The following is a 21,637-nucleotide window of genomic DNA, read 5'->3' as shown; positions in this document are numbered from 1 at the left end:
CTGGTCAGAATGGCCATCATTAAAAAGTCTACAAATAACAAATGCTGGAGAGGGTATGGAGAAAAGGGAACCCTCCTACACTGTTGGTGGGAATGTAAATTGGTGCAGCCACTATGGAAAACAGTAATGAGGTTCCTCAAAAAACTAAAAACAGAGTTGCCATATGATCCTGCAATCCCACAACTGGTCATATATCTGGAGAAAACTGTAATTTGAAAAGATAAATGCACCCCAGTGTTCACTGCAGCACTACTTACGATAGCCAAGACATGGAAGCAACCTAAATGTCCATCGACAGATGAATGGATAAAGAAGATACGGTACATATATACAATGGAATACTACTCAGCCATGAAAAAGAATGAAATAATGCCATTTGCAGCAACATGGATGGACCTAGAGATTATCATACTAAGCAGGGTAAGTCAGAAAGAGAAAGACAGATACCATATGATATCACTTATATGTGGAATCCAAATTATGACACAAATGAACTTATCTACAGAACAGAAACAATCTCGCAGATATAGAGAACAGACTTGTGGTTGCCAATGGGGGGGTGTGGAGGAGGGATGGATAGGGAGTATGGGATTAGTAGATGTAAACTATTATATATAGGATGGATAAACAACAAGGTCCTACTGTATAGCACAGGGAACTCTACTCAATATCCTGTGATAAACCATAATGGAAAAGGATATGAAAAAGAATGTGTGTGTGTATATATATATAACTGAATCACTTTGCTGTATAGTAGAAATTAACACAACATTGTACATCAACTATACTTCAATAAAATTAAAAAAAAAAAAATCTTCCACATCTCCTGGTGCTTAGGAGACAAATTCCTGCTAGACAGAAGACCTGAAAAAATAACAACTGGTCCCCCCTCCACTGAACAAGGTGGGAGGCTAAAGTATACTAATCTCAAAACCTCAGAAAGGCAAAACTTTCAGGGTTGAAGAGACAGAGACCCCTCCAAGAAGCATACATGAGCCAGAAGTGAACTAAGTCTTCCTAAAACTGCAACCCAGCCCCACCTAGCTCAATTTTTGTTATGGATTGAATTGTGTCCCCCCTCCAAATTCACATGTTGGAGTCCTAACCCCCCGTACCTCAGAATGTGACATTATTTGGAGATAGGTTCTTTACAGAGGTAATCAAGTTAAAACGAGGTCATTAGGGTAGGCCTTAATCCAATATGACTGGTGTCCTTATAAAGAGGGCAAATTTGGAGACAGACACGTACACAGGAGAATGCCATGTGAAGATGAAGGCAGAGATCAGGGTGACGCTTCTACACGCCAAGGAACACCAAAGATTGTCGGCAAACCACTAGAAGCTAGAAAGAGGCAGAGAACAGATTCTTCCTCACAGACCTCAGAAGGAACCAAACCTGCCCACACTTTGATCTTGGATTTCTAGTCTTTAGAACTGTGAGACAATACATTTCTGTGTTTAAGCCAGAAGTGGTATTTTATTATGGCAGCCCTATGAAACTACTAAAACCCCTGACTTGATCAGACCCCTGGACTAAACAGAAGGACCCATTTAGATTTCCTACACACAGAGCACAGCTTTGGCTGGGAACCAGAAAGAATGGCTATCGACATTCTAGGAAAACAGTGGGACAGGGCACAAGAAGTGACCATCCTGGTAGTTATACCAGAAGGTAAGAAGGCAAGACTCCCTCACACCAGACCCTATACTATGGGCACCCACAAAGATTAAAAAGGCCAAACTCCAAAGCACAACTAATTGTGTTGGCTAATTATAAGCACTAATAAGTAAATTATTTCAGTTTCAAGAAGATCTGCTGCTGAATTCTAAGAGCAATGACTAAAGGCATCATCAGAGATAAGCATGCTAACCAACAGTCTTTCCAACCTCCATGCCCACACTGAGATTTTGGACTCCCCAGGGAAAATAAATGGGTGTTAAAAATACAACTTATTATAAATGGTCTTTCAAGTTTCCTTGTCAGTTCTTTACAATTTATCTTTACTTTGAAGTTCCTCACACTTTGATTTGGGCTAATTAATGCTAGGACATTAGCTTTAGGAATATATGGTTTCAACTAAATGGGCCAGTTTGTTAAAATAAGAAGTCTATCGAAGACACTAATATACTGTAACAAAAGTCCAACTCTGAAAGGTGAGAGGTAGAGCATTCTTATTTTAATAAAATATAACATGATAAAAAATTAATAAGGTAGACTTTGTCAACTAACAAGAACTTTCTCACATTTGAGGTAACTTTAATATGAAGGTACTCCCTTGTTAGAAATTTAACCTCTATTATTTTTTATAAATCAGTGAGAACATAATAACCACACAGAATATATATATATACATATATTTTTTTTTTTTACCTCTCCCAAAGAGAAATAGTGACGTGGAATCTGAGAATCGGGATAAATATTCTCTAGGTACCAAGAGAAAGGTCTGCATCGGAGTTTGTGTCGTAGACCAAGTCTTGATGATATATCTCCATAATCTACCTTTGTAACACCTGTTAAAAGAAATAAGTGACTGAATTATTAATGTTCTGTTAGGTAACACATTTCTATTTATATATTGCATCTAAAAAGCCAGTCAAATGAGAAAAGTAGTATCATTTTGGTGATGTGTGACTACACAAGTGACATACCATAAATCCACCTCCCAAAATATAAAACAAGGAAATATATAAATGTGTTTTTCAAAGAAAAATTAAATTTATCTGAGAACGATATACATGCTAATAATATTACACACAAATGTAAGTTATATGGATGGGGTCAGAAAAGTTTAATATTTGTTAAGGCAAAAACAAAAATAAAGACCAATATTGCCCAATATATGAAACAGAGGTTAAACAGAGCAATTGTTTCCGGTCAGGTTTCTCTCGCACAGCTCACTGAATTGTGTGCGCTGCCACTGCATAGTCTTGTGGTGATTGGAAGAGGATGGAATGGTAACAATGTCAGGCAGATTTATAGCTGATGGAACAGCTGTTGCCGCAAAACTCAGAAGAGCAGAGAAAAGCTCCTGGAGGGAAATCCCTGGAGGCATGTTACAGGGCTCTGCACTGGCCTTGAAATACTTGATGCTTTCATATAAACTTAATTGTTGCAGTTAGGTTTAAAAAAAAAAGAACATGGAAAGCACCTGGACCAATAGTGACTTCTGCAAGACTGGATCGTGTATTGTTATTGTTAATGACATATGCCGGCATTCTGCTAAGCACCTCCTATACTGTATGTGACTTCCTTTACTCCTTACAACAACCTGTGAGGTAGGTGTCTCGCCTCTGCTCAGAGGTTCTCTTCCACTCCTTCTTATCTCTCTTCAGAATGCATTAGGATCAGACCAAGAAAGTTAGTTTTGTATTTCTAATGCAAAATAATGCTAACCTGGAGAAATTATATAGAAGAAATTCTTGAATTCATCCATCCACACTTCTGCAAGTCGTCTGTTATTTTTATTGATAATCTGCCCTGTGCCTCCTGGAAACGTGTAGGGTGTAGCTTTCCGAAACACATGTCCAACATGTGAGCAAGTAACAATCTCCAAAGTTCCTCCACACTGCCAAATCTGAAAACAACAGCAAAGAAGACCAGTTTTAAACACTGATAATTATAAAAAAAAAAAAAACGGTTCACATCTATTGAGTTTCATAGCTGGAATTTCACAGACTCAAGGGCGTACAGCGGAGCTCCTGCTATATGGTCCCAAAGCCAGTGCTTCCTCAATTTTTGGTTCTGATCAAACCAGAAGCTGAAGGTTAAATTCAGAAAGATAGGTAAATGCAAAATACAGAAAAGACTTGAGGTCCACAGCAGTATTTCTCTAACTGCAGGCCGTCACTCTTACAAGGGTCATAAAATTCAAATTTGATGAATTGCAACCAGTACTAGCAAGGACATACTGTTTCATGAAATGTTATGGGTTGTGTGTATGTTTATTAATATGGTTCGTGGTCAAAAAACTTTGACCATGCAGTATTCAGCCAGAGTCCTATCTGTTCCTCCTTCTCCAAACCTGTCACAACCTGTACATTAAACAGAACCTAGGAATCTTAACTTGATTACTCGTGAGTTATTCAGTGGACAGTGAGAGCACACTCTATGGTGTTTGTGAGGATAAAAACAAAAAAGGGGTAAAAGAAAGATCATTAACTGTGGTTTCACATCCTTAACGAAATTATCCTTTCAAAATACATTTTTCCGTAAGTCAAAAATCTACTATTTTCAATTAAAATACATTTTGAAAAATTTTGATTTTGTTAAATATTCAGTGTGCCTACCTTAACATTTTCACAGGATCAAAAAGTGATACAGCTAAGTAGGATCTCCAAGATGATCTGGAGTTCAAAACTCTCCTTTTATAAAGAGCAAAGCTATCTACCAGGAACACAGCAAGCTAGCTGGGTTAGACTTCAGTGCAGTTCAGTGTGATTTCCACTATAGGCCACGTGTCTAAAGTTCATTATTTTCAGAAATACACGACGTCATTTTAAAAATATGTTGATTTTTGTGAACAGGAAATGCATAAGACTTAAGGTTGACTGGGTTACATTAATTTAGAATAATTTCAGAATTCTTTTGCCTTTTTCTTTTTACGGAAAAATATAAAGCTGGTAAAGTGACCAGGTTTAAATAAGAGAGAACAATTTTCAAACCAGAAGGACAAAGCATATTAAAGAAAGTGAAATTATGTTTTTGGCAGTTAAGTAACAAAGTAGCATCTACAAACTATGTGTTATTTTTGTTTATTTTTAGAGTTTGAATTACTTCCTTGAAAGTAACAAATTAAAGACAACAGGGGAATCTTGTATAAGTTTTAAAGGTGGACTAGTAATATAACTGAATTATTTGCTTAAAATAGTTTATAATGAACCTTTAATAGTATCACCAAACTTTTTATGGGCTGAAGGCTGTGAAGTCTGATTAAACTCATATTAATTTCACTTTTTAATTTTTATTTAGAGATAACATAAATATTTAAAGCATATCCATATTTGAGTTTATACAGATTACTTTTTTCAAAGGGAACTTACCCTAAAGGAAATTTCTAGGTTTTCTCCTCCCCAAATATCCATTCCAGCATCATATGTTCCAATTTCCTGAAAGTAATCTCTGTCTATTGAAAAAAGGCCTCCTGCCATTGTAGGTGTTCTGAAATTCAATCATAATACTATGCCGTTAATTGTAACAATTTAAAATTTACTATCAGTTTTTGTTTTTAAAAGTAGTTTTATAACTGTTTGTAACTACAGAATAAATGCTTATTCTCACACTCTTCAGAAACTTTCACAGGCTCCCAGGGCTTTCTTTGTTTTTATGCTGGACCTGCACCCCACTCCTGCTGTCACAGCTCCTGCCTGGACATCCTTCTCTGCCTGGACACCCTTCTCTGCCTGGACACCCTTCCCTGCCCAGTCCCAAGGGCTCTTACTGTCTTCAGTACCTTTCTTGATCCTCAGGTGCTGACTGAGCTTCTACCCCAAACTCCTTAAATTGAAGCTATTTCTCATAATCCTCTCTATCTGACTGTGTATCTACTCCATAGTTCCAAGCAACCATAAATGCAGTTGACCACATTAACCAACTAGACTCATGTTAGCAGCTCTAACACGCCAGGTTCTAAGGGGTGGCAAATATTACAAAGATGTAAGACTAAACAGGATGAAAGCAACGCAGCCCTTTCCCTCAGCCTTTAAGGAAGGGGATGAAGTACAGAATAAAATCAATATACTCCTCGTAAGTAAGGAGATCATCATCCTGACCAAGTATGGTAAATTCTCTGCCTCAAAACATGGCCTAGGTATGTAGAGTGGGTGGGAATAGGTAGAATTAAGCAGAGAAATGATAATGAAGGAGGATTTAAATAAACGAATACCAAATATTGGTTTCCTTGAAGAATGAATATGGGGAAAAATTGGGTTCCAACTAGGAGACCGTAATTAAGTTCCAGGGACAGAGGACACTATGGAGATCATATTTTAGGATGAACTGGCTACCTATGTAACCCTAAAACATACTCATTCCATGCACTGGTGAGGGTGGCAGCATTTGCTTTTCCAGTAGAAATAGTTGTTTCCACAAAGAAGTCAGGACTTACTTTGATTTTAGAAGAGAAAAAAGAATGAGAAAGTCTAATATCTTAGGAGTCAAAGGAAACAGGCTGACACCCAGCACTATCATTTAGTGCAGGGGTTTCTTGACCTAGGTTTGGGGATCTCTCTAAATTTCCTAGACTTGTATGTAAACCCTTCTGTTTGCACATGTGCATCCCTGCCTCCCACCCCCAGTCCCACTTTAGAGAAGACTCAAAGCTTTTATCAGGTTTTTCAAAGAAGTCCATCATGTATGAAATGTTTAGTGACCCTTGGTTTAGATGGTGGTTTGAACTGTCACCAAAAGAGTGGCAAAGCCCCTTTACTAGGAAAGGACTTGGGTTGGCTAGGGAGAAAGAGCAAAGAATTAGTGAAACCGCTATTCAACTTTGTCAGAACTGGACTTAATTCAAAGGAAGAAAGATCTGGGAAGCCTTCTCCTCTCCTGGAGAGGAGAAGGCTAAAAAGCCTGGTGCTGCAGGAACTCTCAGTTACTACAGAAGCAACAGGCTGATGCAACTGGAATCCTAGGATGGCTCAGAAGGCTCAAGGTCTCTATCTAAAGGTCCTGAATAGCATGAAGGTTTTTATCCCTTTCTGAAAAAAATCTATATAAGACCAAATATAGAACAAAAAAAAAAGCAGAAATGCATTAATGGAAATCCTTTTTTATACTTTTGTCAATTCTAGTTATTTTTATATTTGAAACAAGCTTTTTCTAACCTTATCAGATGGTACATGTCTGAATTTAAAATCTTACATTTTACATTTTATTACCCAGTTTTAGGTATTATTTTCACATATTGGCACTTACAATTAATTAAGGGATGGTTTAAGTTAAATATTATTATCCCTAACAACTGAATTAAAGCATAAATTATAGATCTGCAAAACGTTGTTCATATAGGAATGAAAGAACATATGCATGTCACCATCATTTCTCACAGGCACTAGATTTATAGAAATGAAAAAGTCATATTTTATTAATTCATCAGAGGAAAAAAATCCCTCTTTGAAATAATGATATACATGAAAGATGGCTCTTAACTACATATATGGTGCACAAATCCTTCGTGTCTTTCAAAATACACGTATAATCCTTCTAATATGATCCCCAAAGCTTCACAATCCCCTGCCAATAACACATTAGGGAAAATGTTTGACAAATCAGTTACCTCACAGGAAGAGTTCGATCACCTTTCCTTCTGTCCATTTCTCTTTGGGGAACAGGATACCAGCGAAAATTGAGCTTCCAGTTGAATCCACCATAGGTCATGTCAGAACCTGCCATGTACTCAAAAGTATCATCACTGATCACATCAATGATAGGACAGACCACTGTCTTCCTAAAATCATAAAAGCAAATTAAAAATCTTTTAAAACCTTCTTTTTTGAGGGCTATCGTAACAACTACATAACAAGTGTATACTAAGTGTTTTTAAAATAAAAATACATTCTATTATGTTAAGGACAATGGTGAAAAAATTCCCTGCTATATCCTACCAAGCTAGCATCATAATTATTTATCATATTTATTTATAACTTATTGAAAATAACCTTCCATCCCTCTTCCATTCATACTTTTATATATTTGCCACACGTAAAAGTACTTCAAATATTTCTACAGTTTTCAAAAATAACTTTTTTTTTTTTAATAAATTTTACACTTTATTTATTTATTTATTTATTTTTGGCTGTGTTGGGCCTTCGTTTCTGTGCGTGGGCTTTCTCTAGTTGTGGCGAGCGGGGGCCACTCTTCATCGTGGTGCGCGGGCCTCTCACTATCGTGGCCTCTCTTGTTGCGGAGCAGAGGCTCCAGAAGCGCAGGCTCAGTAGTTGTGGCTCACGGGCCCAGTTGCTCCGCGGCATGTGGGATCCTCCCAGACCAGGGCCCGAACCCGTGTCCCCTGCGTTGGCAGGCAGACTCTCAACCACTGCGCCACCAGGGAAGCCCCAAAAATAACTTTTAAAGACTATATATTTAATAATTCTAATGACTATATATTTAATAATTTTAAGCTAACAATTTTCTTAATAAATGACTTCTGGACATTTGTGTTTCTTATAGATTTTTGCTACTAAGATACTAAGTGACCATGTTCATATATACAATATTTTACTTTTGCTTTAAGAGTGAACTTCCAGGAGTGAGATTAGCGAATTGAAGGAAAGAACTTTTTGTGGCACTACTCATAAATGCTTTCCAAAAGTGTTATATGTATATTTATATACAGATTCCTTATAATACTATCAACTTTGGATGCTATTTTCTTGCAATTTTGTTACTATAATAATGTTACATAGTATCTCTGGATTTAAAAAATTTATCTTTTCTAATGATTAGAAGAGTATTTTTCCTGCAGTTTGTATTTCTTCATACAAATTGAACACACACTCTGAAATATTTTTCTTTTGGTATTGTGATTTTTATAAACTTGAAAAAACACACATGCCCACAGCCCCTTCTAAGAAACAGTGCCCTCTGCTCAGAGCCCTTGGGAGCCACATTTTAGAGTATGTGATATCCTCCCCATCTGACTGGTGTCTTATTTGAGGAAATCTTTCCCTACTCCCAAATCATGAAGATATTCTCCCATATTCTCTTCAAAAAGAATTATATTTTTGCCTTTCACGTTTACCTTTAATCCTTGTGAAATTGATTTTGGGTATTACATGCAATAAGTATCCAACTTCGTTTATTTTCCTTATGGATGAACAATTGTTCTAGCACTATTTATCTAACGGTCTTTTTTTTTCTTCTGCTGTAATCGTAAGTGCCTGCTCTGTCATAAATCAAGTTTTCATAGAAACATGGAGTGGCTCTGTTTCACTAGTCTATTTGTGAATTCCTGCATCAATACGTCACTGCCACAATTAAAACAGCTTTAAAATAAGTCTTGATGTCTAGTAGGGCAGGCCCAGTTGTACTTGACTCCTCTTTTTTCAGGGGTATTTTAGCTATTTTTTAAAATGTGTATTTCCAGATAAATGTTAGAATCAGCCAGTTTCTCCAAGAAAATTCTGTTGAGATTTTCAATTAGAAACACATTGAATTTATATAGATCAATGTGGAGAGAAATGACATTTTTATATTGACTTTTCTATCCATGAACATTATCCTTCTTTCCACTCAGATTATTTTCCAATGAATTTCAACAGTTTTCTATTTCATGCATCATTTGTTAAACATATTCCTAATTATAGCCTATGATTTCCATTGCTATTATAAATGGTATCATTCCTTTTCTTCTTTTTACATTATATTTTCTAACTCTTCCTGCTGGTATGGAGAAGGCAACTGACTTTTCTATGGTGATCTTATGTTTGGCTACACTGCTAAATTCTTATTATTTCTACTACTTTGTGTATAGTTTACTTTTCTTCGTAAAAAACACATCATTTGCAATTGACAGCACTTGTTTTTTTCCTTTCTAATTCTTATACCCTTTATTTATTTCTTATATTATTGCAAAATCTAAGGCTTCTAATAATACTGAGTAACAGTAATAATTCAGGGCATTCTTATCTTGTGCAATATCTTCCAAAAAATACTTTCTGCATTTCTCTATTGATATGATGTTTGCTAGTTAAGGGTGTGTGTGTGTGTAGCTAAATTAAATTAGTTTAGCTTCTTAAATTAGTAAATTTCCATTCTATAAGTTTACTAAGTATTTTTAATCATAAATTAATGTTCATTTTAATCATAAATGAACACTTTTTTCTGTATCTATTAAAGTGATTACAGAGTTTTAATGACAGGGTTTTAATCACAGTTTCAGAAATATGTTAGTAGGGTATATTATGTGAATTGGTTTTGTAATATTACACTAAACCAAGTAGTAATGATATGTTACATATATTGATATATGATATGTTTTACTTATATGTATGTTGATATGATATTAATAAATCTCAGTTGGATTCAGTTTGCTGGTGCTGAGATTTTCGTATTAGCATTCATGAGTGGGTCTGAGTAATTTTCCACATCTGTTCTGGTTTCATATCAAGGTTATACCAGTCTCATAAAAAGAGCTGAATTGGTACCCCTTTTCTTTGTTCTGCTTACAAACCCTTAGGGGAGATCCCCTCCTCCACCCCATACCAAGGTTGAAACAGCCAAGTTGTCTTTGGTGTGGTGGGATTCATTTCTCATTCTAACACAGAAGTACAGACATCAGGAGCCTAGCTTTATACAGGTGTTTGCTATTTGTCTTCCCACTGCAGGCAGGGCCCAGGCCTTGGCTCCCATCCTCCCATCTGTTTGTCTTTCAAGGCAGAAGCTCAGTGTCACCTAAGTTCAGCAGAAACCCTACAAGTGAAAGCTGGCTTTAGTGCCCAGACTGCTTTACTTGTTTGCACTTTGTTCTGAGATCTGCAAAATTTCTTACTTTGCTGCCAACTTGGTGATGCATTTAAAAATGTATTTTGGGGACTTCCCTGGTGGTCCAGTGGTAAAGAATCCACCTTACAATGCAGGGGACACAGGTTCGAACCCTGGTCAGGAAACTTAAGACCCCACATGCTACAGGGCAACTAAGCCCGCACGCCACAAATACTGAGCTCTCGCGCCTCTACTAGAGACACTGTGTGCCGCAAACTACAGAGCACACGTGCTCTGGAGCCCATGCGCCACAACTACAGAGAGAAAAACCCACATGTCACAACTAGAGAGAAGCCCATGCACCGCAATGAAAAATCCTGCGTGCCTCAATGAAGATCCTGCGTGCTGCAACTAAGACCCGACGTAGCCAAAAATAAATGAAATAAATAAATAATAAATAAATCTTTTTTAAAAAATGTGTTTTGTATTTATCCAGCACTTAGCTTTTTCAGTTGGAAACGTTATTCAGGACACCTAATCTACCACACAGCCCAACTGGAAGTTGTTGTGGTTGTTATTTCAGCCAATTTCCCTTTCATATTTCTGTCATCACCTCACATTGCTTTCTCTCCATGGGTCCAGGCTCCTGCTTCATAAAGGTTACACATTGTCTTTACGCAAGCAAACACTTCCTAAATCAGTCATCTGTTACATATAGAAAACAATTTACAGAAATATCCTATTTCTTCTTCAGGCAGTGTTCTTCTTCCTAAAGCTACTGTATCTTCTCATTGCCCAGGCAATTCATCTTTGAAAGGGGAGAGATGGGGACTTCCCTGGTGGTCCAGTGGTTAAGACTCCACGCTCCCAATGCAGGGGACATAGGTTCGATCCCGGGTCAGGGAAAACGGGGGTCGGGGGGGGTGGGACGGGAGAGATGTAGGTCCAGCATTTGCTTACAAACAGAATAGATGCAATGACTTTGGCTCCCACTACGCTCTACTTGACTAGTAAAAGTTTATCCTGCTGAAATCTAAACCTTAATGTTAAGTTGACACAGCCAGCCTCTGGTTCAAACTTCAATGACAAGCAGAAATTCAACTAACATAGGTCTTGCAGACTGAAGTTAGGTTGTCTTCTCATATCTAGGAGCTAAGGCCAAAGCCCAGCAGTAGGTAATTCTTTGAAAATTTTCCATCATGAAAGACTACAACCATGAGCTTGCGCTGCTCCCAATGTTCTACCTGTATTATCCAAGATTACAGTCCTTTTCCATATACAATCAAGCATTTCAGGATCCCCACCCTCTTCTACTTTGTGCTACTGGCTGAGAGATACAGTCCCAGTAAGGATGCAGACAGAGAGGAGATGACCTGCTCGCGCCCCAGTGTCAGCCTTAGAGAGCAGGGACAAGTAAAGGGCTTTATCCTACCTTCCCTGAGATCTGTGTCTATCTGTTCTGCTCCCGTTTAGTGAAGAGAGCATACAGTATACATCCTAACATGTTTCCTAATCCATCCTCATTAACAAGACAGTCTGCAAACATTCCTTCCAGACTTTAGAACGTGGTCTTATTCATATTTAGTTTAGAGTACTCTTCATGGGTATTTTAAAGGAAAATATTTTTACATTTATTTAAAAACATGGAATTCTGCAACTTACCACAGTTTAGGACAAACGCACTGAAAACAATTTATAGACTCCAGAAAATTACCTGTCATGTTTGATCCTGGCTAAGAGAGGCTCCAGCCACCCCACTGTACATTCACAGTGAGCATCTAAAAAGGTGATCACTTGGCCTTTAGACACTGCAGCTCCTTTTAACCTAGCTCTGATCAATCCAGAACGTTGCTCCATTCGAATTACGTGAACTGGTACTTTTAATTTTTTCACATAACTCTCTAGAGGTCTTTTCAAAAAGTCTGAAAATTAATAAAACAAATTTTAAAAAATAACATGAAAAAACTGCGAGCTGGCATTATCCAGATGGAAGGCAATTTTGGTTTGCAATATTCATTCAACACATACCTACTGAGCACTTTCAGTGAGGCTCCCTGACTCACAAACCCATTTCACTTAGGAAGCCTTTTTATTTCCTGAGAGAATGTACCAGAACTGCCTCTCCTTTGTTACACGAGGAATTAGGGGAGAGCCTCTGGGCTCAGGCTCAGTCAAAGGCACGTTACCACGCTTCTCTAAGCAGCTCTCCGTCAGGCTCAAGTCTCCTTTTCTCTAATCATGCTTAAGGATCAGGAACAGAAAGAAGGTAGTTCAACAGAATTAAATCCAGACCTCAATAGAGAGAAAGAACAGAATACGCAATAGCTGTTCGGGTTCGGAAAATTGTGGGGTTTCTTCAAAGGCAGAAACAAATTGTCTTATAGATTATCACAGTCTCGATGTAGTTCTTTTTCAGGAGGTGGGAAATGAGGTCAAGCTAGATGAGAATGCTGGACTGGAGCCGCAAGACCAAACAGAACCCTTACCAGACCGGTCGGTCTAAGTAAAAAAGGTTTCCAGAGGGAAGGGCAATTGAAGAGGAAAAGAGAAAGGGAGAGTGAATGGGTGATGAAATCAGCAGCTATCCTAGAGAGATCAGATAGAGGTTATGCTCCTAAGCCAAGGCTTTCCTGCCTCCAAAGTACATAATTGATTTTAAAAAGCAGAAAAGGGTCCACTTCCTCAAACCAAAGACAAGAAACTTTTCAGATCAGGTTAGTTCATGGTGCTTATGCCAGAGAAGTGACGGATGGTGATCAAATGTCTTTCCAATTTGCCCCCATACAACAGGTACAAGGACAGTCTCTCTAGGGAAGGAAAAATTTGACATGGAGCTACTAGGACTCCTATGATTAGCTCTGTCCTGGGACCCCAGTAACGGAGGTCAGGGTGTAAGTATTAAGGGGCTCTTTAAATACTAAACGTGGGAATCCAAAGGGCTCCCTACATAGCGGAGAGGGAAAGACAAATAGTAGTGAAATGGTTCTTGTCCATTGGAACTGGTAAGACCTGACTGATTCAATAATGGCATAATCAGGACTATGAAAACTGTGAAAGAAAAAAAGACCTCTGTGTCCCACTACACCAGAACACCAATCATTTCCATGTCTGCTAATACACTTCCTAAAATATCTGGGCTAAAAAGAGAATCTGAAAAATATGTGGAGAACTCCTATCTGATCACCATGATTTTATGAACCAAATCTTAGGGTCAGAAACATATATAACTTGATTCTGAGTAAAAAAAGGTGAGGGCAGTGCCAACCCCAATGAAAAACAACATTTTACCATTTTATGTCTATTTAATACAATGCCAGGTTCTTTACATATTTTATTTCATTTAATCCTCATAACAACCCTATGAGATGTCATTAAGCATATTTTAGACATGAAACTCTAAGGCTCAGAATATTAAATGAACTGATCAAGATGACACAGCTTATTCAGAGGTAGATCCAAGATTCAAGCCAGGTCTGCCTGACTTCAAAGCCCCTCTTTTCACCCACAGCAAGAAATCCTAGAAGGGAACTACTGAGAGAACAATTCAGGACTGTGGATTCACCCAACCTGATCCAAATTTAAATTGCTTTATGTCCAGAGTTTGACAGAATCTCATGTGGTTAAGGTGTGAGATATATTCTAGTACCTTAGACCAGTCAAATACGGCTGTGTCACAAACACTGTGTCTCCCAATACGTCTTCCCCAAAATATTAGACAGTTTAAAGTGCTTATTAAGAATCAAAGCAATCTAATCCCTGAATCCCGTATCTTTGAAAGTTATAATATTCTGTCCTGTCTATAACTAAAATGAAAAATGCATGATTCTCTGGTCTGGTAGTTGAAAAGAGTTGCTGTTCAACAAATTTTCTTGGTATCTTTGTTTGATGTCTTTGTGGCTTTCATGCAATATGGCTAAGAAATAGGTATCTTCCTAACACCTGATATAGAATTATGGACTCAGGGCTAGGTGGGGGATTAGGAACTATTTATTCAAACCTCATTTTATAAAAATGAAGCCATTGGGGGGTGTTAAGTGATTATGATTAGAAGGTACGATGTCATCTAAAAATAAGAGAGAATCTTATTTTATTAGAGTATCTTTACAGCTATTAGTCTATAAATGGATCCCTAGGCATCTCTGCATAAGGGAGTTGTGAGGCTGTCAGAGAGTGAATGTCAGGGAAAATTTCACTGCTCCCAGCAACATCTGAGAAATCTTAGCCAGAACTCTAAAGAGCAGCAGAAAGAGCAAAGAATTTAGAGTGTAATAAATCTGACGCCTAATCCCTACTTAAATAAGAACCTCTGTTTCCTTCTGTGTAAAATGAGAAAAACAATAGTTATCTCAGATTAAGAACATTGTATCAATTCTAAATCTTAACATAACCTTCTGAGATGACAACTGCATAACTTCGAACATGAACTAGGGATTCATCCAGACTCCGTCTTCATTACAGACCCCTTAACGGTAAAGTTATGACAGACATGAGCTACATAGCAGTTAAGAGGTTAAGCCCTAGGTTTATGCGAAGTCTCATTTTGCTCAATCAATAAAATAGGGATAATTATAGCACCTACTTCATACTTAATAAATGGAGCTACTGACAACTCAGCAGTTTCACCGTGAAATCCAATACCTGAGGCCATGAGCCGACTATGCACACTACACAACCTAGTTAGGAAGTCTGTGCAGACAAGGAGTAGAAATAAGGATCAGCTGACTGGTAGATTATTCTTTCCTTCCTTCACTGTCTGGACTGTCTACTGTGTGGTAGGCACTGTGGACACCGAGGAGATGATGGTGAGCAAATAGTCCTGATGGAGTCATGGTGCCTGTCTGGGGGGCAGGGTGGGGGGAGACAGTCATTAAACAGACAAGTAAACAGGTAAATCTCTGGGGAGAGCTGTGGGAGTATAGAGTGTTCTGAGAGGTGCTCAGAGGGACATGACCCGGTCGCAGGAGGTCAGGAAAGCCTCTCTAAGTGCAACTTGATTCTGAGGAAACATACGAGCGGAACTAGGGGCTGGGGTGGGCAGGGAATGATCTGAGATACGACTGGAGATGCAGGCAGAGGCCAGGTCCTGCAGGCCTTAGAGGGAAGGCTTCTTTTTCTTTTAATTGAAGTATAGTTGATTTACAGTGTTTCAGGTGTACAGCAACGTGATTCAGTTATATATACATATATATTTTTTTCAGATTCTTTTCCATTATAGGTTATTACAGGATACTGACTATAGTTCCCTGTGCTACACAGTAGGTCCTTGTTTAGAGGAAAGGTTTTAATCAGAGAAGTGACACGGTCAGGTCTGCACGTTTAAAAGCTCCCTCTGCACGCAGCATGAACAGACAGGATGGGGTGAGGATGTCTGTGGGGAGACTAATTAGTCTGTTTCATCGGCCAGGTGAGAAATGAGGGTGCCATGGCTGTGCCTCATGAATAGGAAAGAGCGGACTTAGAGAGCTGGCTCTGGTTCCTGGGCCCAAAGTTACCACCTAAACAAGAAAGTTAGATTAGATAATTCTCAATCTGGATAGCAAGACTGCAGTTATAACCACAAAAACACAATGCCCAGGGGTTCCCAAATATCAGAAGTAGTGACCCAGGTGCCTGAGGCTTTCCATGCAGGAAGATATAGAAGAGGCAGGTCCCTGATCAGGGCTGTGGGGAGACGCTCAGGGTCCTGCTTAGTGACTAAGCCCGACGGGGCAGGGAGGCAGACACCTGCCCACACGTTTCCAATTACAGGTTTACAAAGGCTGGGGTGATTCAGAAGGGCCTACACGAGGGAGGTAAAAGATAACCGGGATACGTGACTATCTTTGTCACTTCAGGTTGCGGACATGTAAGTCTTGCTGGTTAGGCCACATCCTACAAAAACTTACTATTTCACAGCCTTCTCAGGCACTCAACAAAATAATGGAGAAAACAAAGAGGGGACTGGAAAAATAAATCATTTCATCTGAGGAAAAATATCTCTTCTTGAGGAACATTTAACAAATATCAACATATAAGTAAAAGTCACTTGCAGGATAGATGTTTGTATGAATCACTGCTAAAATTAACTTCAGTTAATTTTCTTAAACAGGGATTAATTAACCCCTAGCTAACAATTATCCACGTGGGGTTTATACTTCTACTGTCAACAGTAATTATTTAAGTGTGGTATTCTTAATTTATAACAGTTCTCATTCATTTTGACATTAATTACATTATATATTATTATTAAATGTTTTATGTAATTATAAACTATCTCCTTGATTAGATTAAGGAAGTGAGCTACAAGGCCCTTGAAACAGCAGGGCTATAACTAATTCTTCATTTGTACCTCTACAACCTGGCAAAGTAAGAAGATTTAAATTGTTATCAATGAGTAAATTACTCCCAATAATTAAGATAGGAAGTGATTAAATTCATCACGGTTAAATGTATATATTTAGTGTGGGCACAGGGAGGAGAAGGTATAATACTTGACTAAACTATTTTAGCAGATGCAATGAGAGATAGGCGAGAAAGTTGAAGATAATAACAAAAAAGGTTGAAAAGATGGGTCATGAAGTTTAAGGCTGCTTAAGGAAGGAAGGAAGAGCCGTTTTCCGTAGTTCCCTCCAAATTTTTCTCATGTGAGTACAGGAATATTGGGGGAAACACGTGACACCAATGATCCTGAACAGCTGTGCTGTGAAAAAAAAGCCTGTGAAAAATTCTGAGATTCTTGGAAGAACGTCTGGGCAAGAGCCACTGTAGAGATTCATCATGAGATCAGAAACATATTATATACCACTTTCTCATAAGTTCCTTCGTCACCCTTTATGTACCTAGCTATAAATTATCCCTGAACTTAGGAATGGAGGAAACGGAAAACCTACGAAGAATCTGGAGAACTAAGGCTCCCCCAGCTCAGGCTCTGTTTTGCTGTCAGGGATGCTTCCCACTGTACAGGGAACTAAATCTCTCTATTCATGGCTCTCAGTAGGAGCCAATCTTTCTCCACTGACTCAGGGCTGCAGCTTCCCACAGAGAAAATCCTGACAAAATTACGTGGTTTTTTTTTTCACTGTTCTGCATAAATTTTTATAGATTTCTTTTTAAAACAAGATTAAGATGTGACACAAACTAAATGCTAATTAAAGTAATATTTTAAGTTTCACAAGGGTGTAAATTTTTTGCGTACGTGAAATGAGTCCAAACGTCATAAATAACTTTTAGGATAAATTAGAAGTTTGTATAAAATTATTAGGTTAAAATGATAGCAACTAGTTTTTTAACCATTAATGACAAAAGGTGTAGCATATTATTGGCATTAAAATGTAAAATTTACCTCTTTCACTGGCATCATCTACTAGAACAATTTCTTCTAGCATGTGTCTTGGTGAGCGATTAAGGACACTATGGACAGTTCGCAGAAGTGTGCTCCAAGCCTCATTATGGAAAACAATCACCACACTTGTTGTAGGAAGATTATCTGGATACACCTTTGTTTTACACCTAGAGACAAAGCAAATGCCTTTGTAAAACTGTTACAAATAGGGCTTCCCTGGTGGCGCAGTGGGTGAGAGTCTGCCTGCCAATGCAGGGGACACGGGTTCGAGCCCTGGTCTGGGAGGATCCCACATGCCGCGGAGCAACTGGGCCCGTGAGCCACAAATTACTGAGCCTGCGCGTCTGGGCCTGTGCTCCACAACAAGAGAGGCCGCGATAGTGAGAGGCACGTGCACCGCTATGAGGAGTGGCCCCCGCTTGCCGCAACTAGAGAAAGCCCTCGCACAGAAACGAAGACCCAACACAGCCATAAATAAATAAATTAATTAATTAAAAAAAAAAAAAAAAAAAAAAAAAACTGTTACAAATAGCATAATCAAGTAACCCAGACTAGAAGGGGTAATAGAAGAATAAGACAGGTGGCTCTAGTGGTGCAACTCTCAGTACTTCATTTATTTAAGTTTTGGTTAATGTTGCATGTTTAATAAAATAGTACCTACTTAGAGTTATATGGTTAGATTAAAACTATTTTAAAGATGTTAGTTATATTCTTAAAATCAGGCACCTCTTTCCTGACATGTTTTCTGTTGATTCGTTTTAATGGATAATGTACTAAGGCTATATTAATCCCAAAGTGAATGTATCTCAAGAATCCCATTAGACAAAAAATCAGAACCACTACAGTCTAACAGTTTAATAATCTAAGCAAAGGACTACCTTCCACAAAGGAAGTAAACTAGTATTTACTGAGTATCTATTATGTACTGGTCACTGAAGCCTCCTAATAGTCCTGTGAGGTATCTGAAGCCACATTTCACAGACGAGAAGCAGAGGATGGACCAAGGGAGGGAGCGGCAGGGCCTGACTGGGAGCTCCACAGTCCTGATGCTGCCCCCTCCACGGTGAAGTTCCCACATGCATCTTGTTTAGTACAGACTATCTTTAGAAATGTAACCATCAGAAAGACCAAACACACCCAAAATATCTGCACACAGAAGCAATATACTAATTCTACATGGTCTCTTCTTTCAATCTTGCTAGCTAGATGAAACCGCTAGAAACAGACTAGCCAAGGGCAACAACAGCACTAAGTAACCAGACATCAAGGCAGCTGTTTAGGACAAAGGCTCTCCTAAAGAGTGCATGTGTTACTCTTTCTTAGGGACCCCCAAATTTTAAGAGTTGTTCCAGCCTCTATATCCACCTTTTTTTTCTTGCTCTCGTAAACTCCTCAAACCTTGTGTGGTCTCTCCAATCTCGTCTATTATTACCTGTCAATGGGAGCGGAGAAAGGAGAGAAGGGGGAAGAATTGAGAAAAAATACCAACAAAAGCCCTCTTCTGAAGCTGCCACTATAACCCTACTCACTAAATGTGGCACCCTAGGGCTGCTGATTGGCAGCTGGAAGAAAAGGAAAATAGAAGAGGAAAAAGATGGCAAGGTAAAATAAAGGGGTTGAAATAAGGAGAAACGAAGGAGAGTTCACTAGGGAGCCGCATCAGCACTGGTCCCTCCTCCCTCCCAGGAGAAAAGGGGAAACAAACAGCTTCCATTGTCCTTCTTCATTAAATCCCATTTCAGCCCCTCCCACCTCTTCACCGTTCCCAAGACTCCCTTTCACAGCGCGGTCTCCCTCTCCTCTCGCCAGCAACCTCACTGTCTATCCACCGACGCCTGAGACCACAGCCCCATGTCCACGTCAGAGTCCACTCCCCGCTCACCCTGTGTTCACACCAAGATCCACGAGAAGGCTGCCACACAGCCTGCCACCCTCTCTACAATCCCCTCCCTCCAGGTCTGGGCTAGAGGTGAAGTCCAAAAGACTAGCTGCCTAGGCTACAGGAAGGAAAACTATGGGAAGGTTCTTGGCATTCCAAATAATACTATCTGAAAATAGTACCATTTTGTTTTTTATTATTATTTTCAGATAGTATTGATATAATAGCATTATATCAAATAGTATTACTTTTGGACAGTATTTATCAAAACTCTGTTACAAATGGCGTCCAAATTATAGGTATCTCATTAGTACTATGCTTCAGGTACCTTGCAGGTGAGCAAGCCAAGACACTCATGTTTTCATGGGAAGGTGCATGCTGTATACCTGACTCGCAGACTACTGGAGCAGGACTGTGAAGTCAGGAATAGCTTGTGTATGGGGAAGGGGCGTTCAGAAAAAGACTTTCTAATATTATTTAACTGAATCATATTAAGTCATATGTAATCCTTTTTCACAAATTAATCCTACTTATTATTATAGGAGAATTCGGAAACAGAAAACAGTCACGGTGACTGTAAAGCTGCTAGCTTACTGAAACAACAAAAAGAACAAAATCAAGTGAGACACAGAAGATGATTAGGCAAATTCGCCATGTACCAACAGTACTGCTAGCCATGTGCATGGCTAGGAAGCAGAGAGGAAGACGACGGAAAACTCTTGAGATGGCAGGGTCTGCAGAAGAGGAGTGATAAGCCAGACTTATTACTAGGAGGACACATTAAAGAATTAAATTCTGAAGTTGTATGGAAAGGAAGCAAGGCTACAGGAACACTGGAAATAAAGAAGACTAAAATGGAAATCATTCACAGCAGGATGGAAGAATCAGAAAGCAGAGCAAATTATTGGGACCCAGAAGAACAGATGACAAAAAGGAAAACAATTTCCTAAATCAAACAATTGAATTTAATCATTCAGAGAACATATAAATTCATAAATATTCTCTCAATGCAAAACAGAAAATACAGAGAAAATATGGGAAAATCTTCGTAACTGATCTCAAACAGGTAAACACACACACACTCCCCTCTACCTGAGAAAGCCATGAAGCACTTGAGAAGACCTGAGATGCTTTCAGCATTCTAGCTAAGCTTCTCCCATGGAGGGACCACCTGTCCTTGTGGGGCTGGAGGTGAGGGATCCCTCTGGGGGTAGGGAGCTGAGGATAAGCACAGGCAGTGTTATGAAGCAGTTTTCTTCCACCCTGTCCCAACTGAGTCTTTCATCCTCAGGGGTGAAAATTAGCCAGTGTAAAGTTGTGCTACTTTAAAAACAAACAAAACGGGGCTTCCCTGGTGGCGCAGCGGTTGAGAATCTGCCTGCCAACGCAGGGGATGCGGGTCCGAGCCCCGGTCTGGGAAGATCCCACATGCCGCGGAGCAACTAGGCCCGTGAGCCACAACTACTGAGCCTGTGCGTCTGGAGCCCGTGCTCCGCAACAAGAGAGGCCGCGATAGTGAGAGGCCCGCGCACCGCGATGAAGAGTGGCCCCCGCTTGCCACAACTAGAGAAAGCCCTCGCACAGAAACGAAGACCCAACACACCCAAAAGTAAATAAATAAATAAATAAAAATTTAAAAAAACAAAAAAACAAAACAAAGCAAAAACACCACACACAGATTTAACAACAGGGTGTGGGTTAGGAAGAGAGGGAAAAGAAGAGTCTTAACTTTTTTCTGAAATATAATATACATTCAAACAAGTTGACAACTGTAAGTATACAGGTGAATGAGTTTCCACAAAGTGACTGCATCAAGGAGTCAGCACCCAGATAAAGAAACAGACCATTACCAACACCCCAGAGGCTTCCTTTCTGCCCCTTCCCAAGGTAACCACTCCTCTGGACCTCTAGCACTACAGATGAATTTTACCTCTTTTTTTAAATGCTTATTTAAAAGGAATAATACAGAGCAGTGGTTATCAAACTTTTTGACTCAAAACCCCTTTATACATTTAAA

At 39.0% G+C, this 21,637-nt stretch overlaps 1 protein-coding gene across 2 annotated transcripts in view; it reads right to left on the bottom strand.

The window, feature by feature from the left end:
• GALNT1 (polypeptide N-acetylgalactosaminyltransferase 1) overlaps nt 1-21,637 on the bottom strand; it is an 83,060-nt gene that overhangs the window by 18,293 nt on the left and 43,130 nt on the right. For both annotated transcript variants that reach the window (XM_036874175.1, XM_036874174.1), the window contains 6 exons: nt 17,742-17,908; nt 12,135-12,342; nt 7,275-7,445; nt 5,041-5,158; nt 3,395-3,575; nt 2,372-2,511 (listed from right to left, as the gene is read on the bottom strand). In XM_036874175.1, the coding sequence (XP_036730070.1) occupies nt 2,372-2,511; nt 3,395-3,575; nt 5,041-5,158; nt 7,275-7,445; nt 12,135-12,342; nt 17,742-17,908 (985 nt within the window). The remainder of the gene's footprint in view (nt 1-2,371; nt 2,512-3,394; nt 3,576-5,040; nt 5,159-7,274; nt 7,446-12,134; nt 12,343-17,741; nt 17,909-21,637) is intronic.

The sequence above is a fragment of the Balaenoptera musculus genome, chromosome 14 (genome assembly GCF_009873245.2).
Source record: "Balaenoptera musculus isolate JJ_BM4_2016_0621 chromosome 14, mBalMus1.pri.v3, whole genome shotgun sequence".
Classification (NCBI taxonomy): domain Eukaryota; kingdom Metazoa; phylum Chordata; class Mammalia; order Artiodactyla; family Balaenopteridae; genus Balaenoptera; species Balaenoptera musculus.
This window is presented reverse-complemented; position numbering and strand designations above follow the sequence as displayed.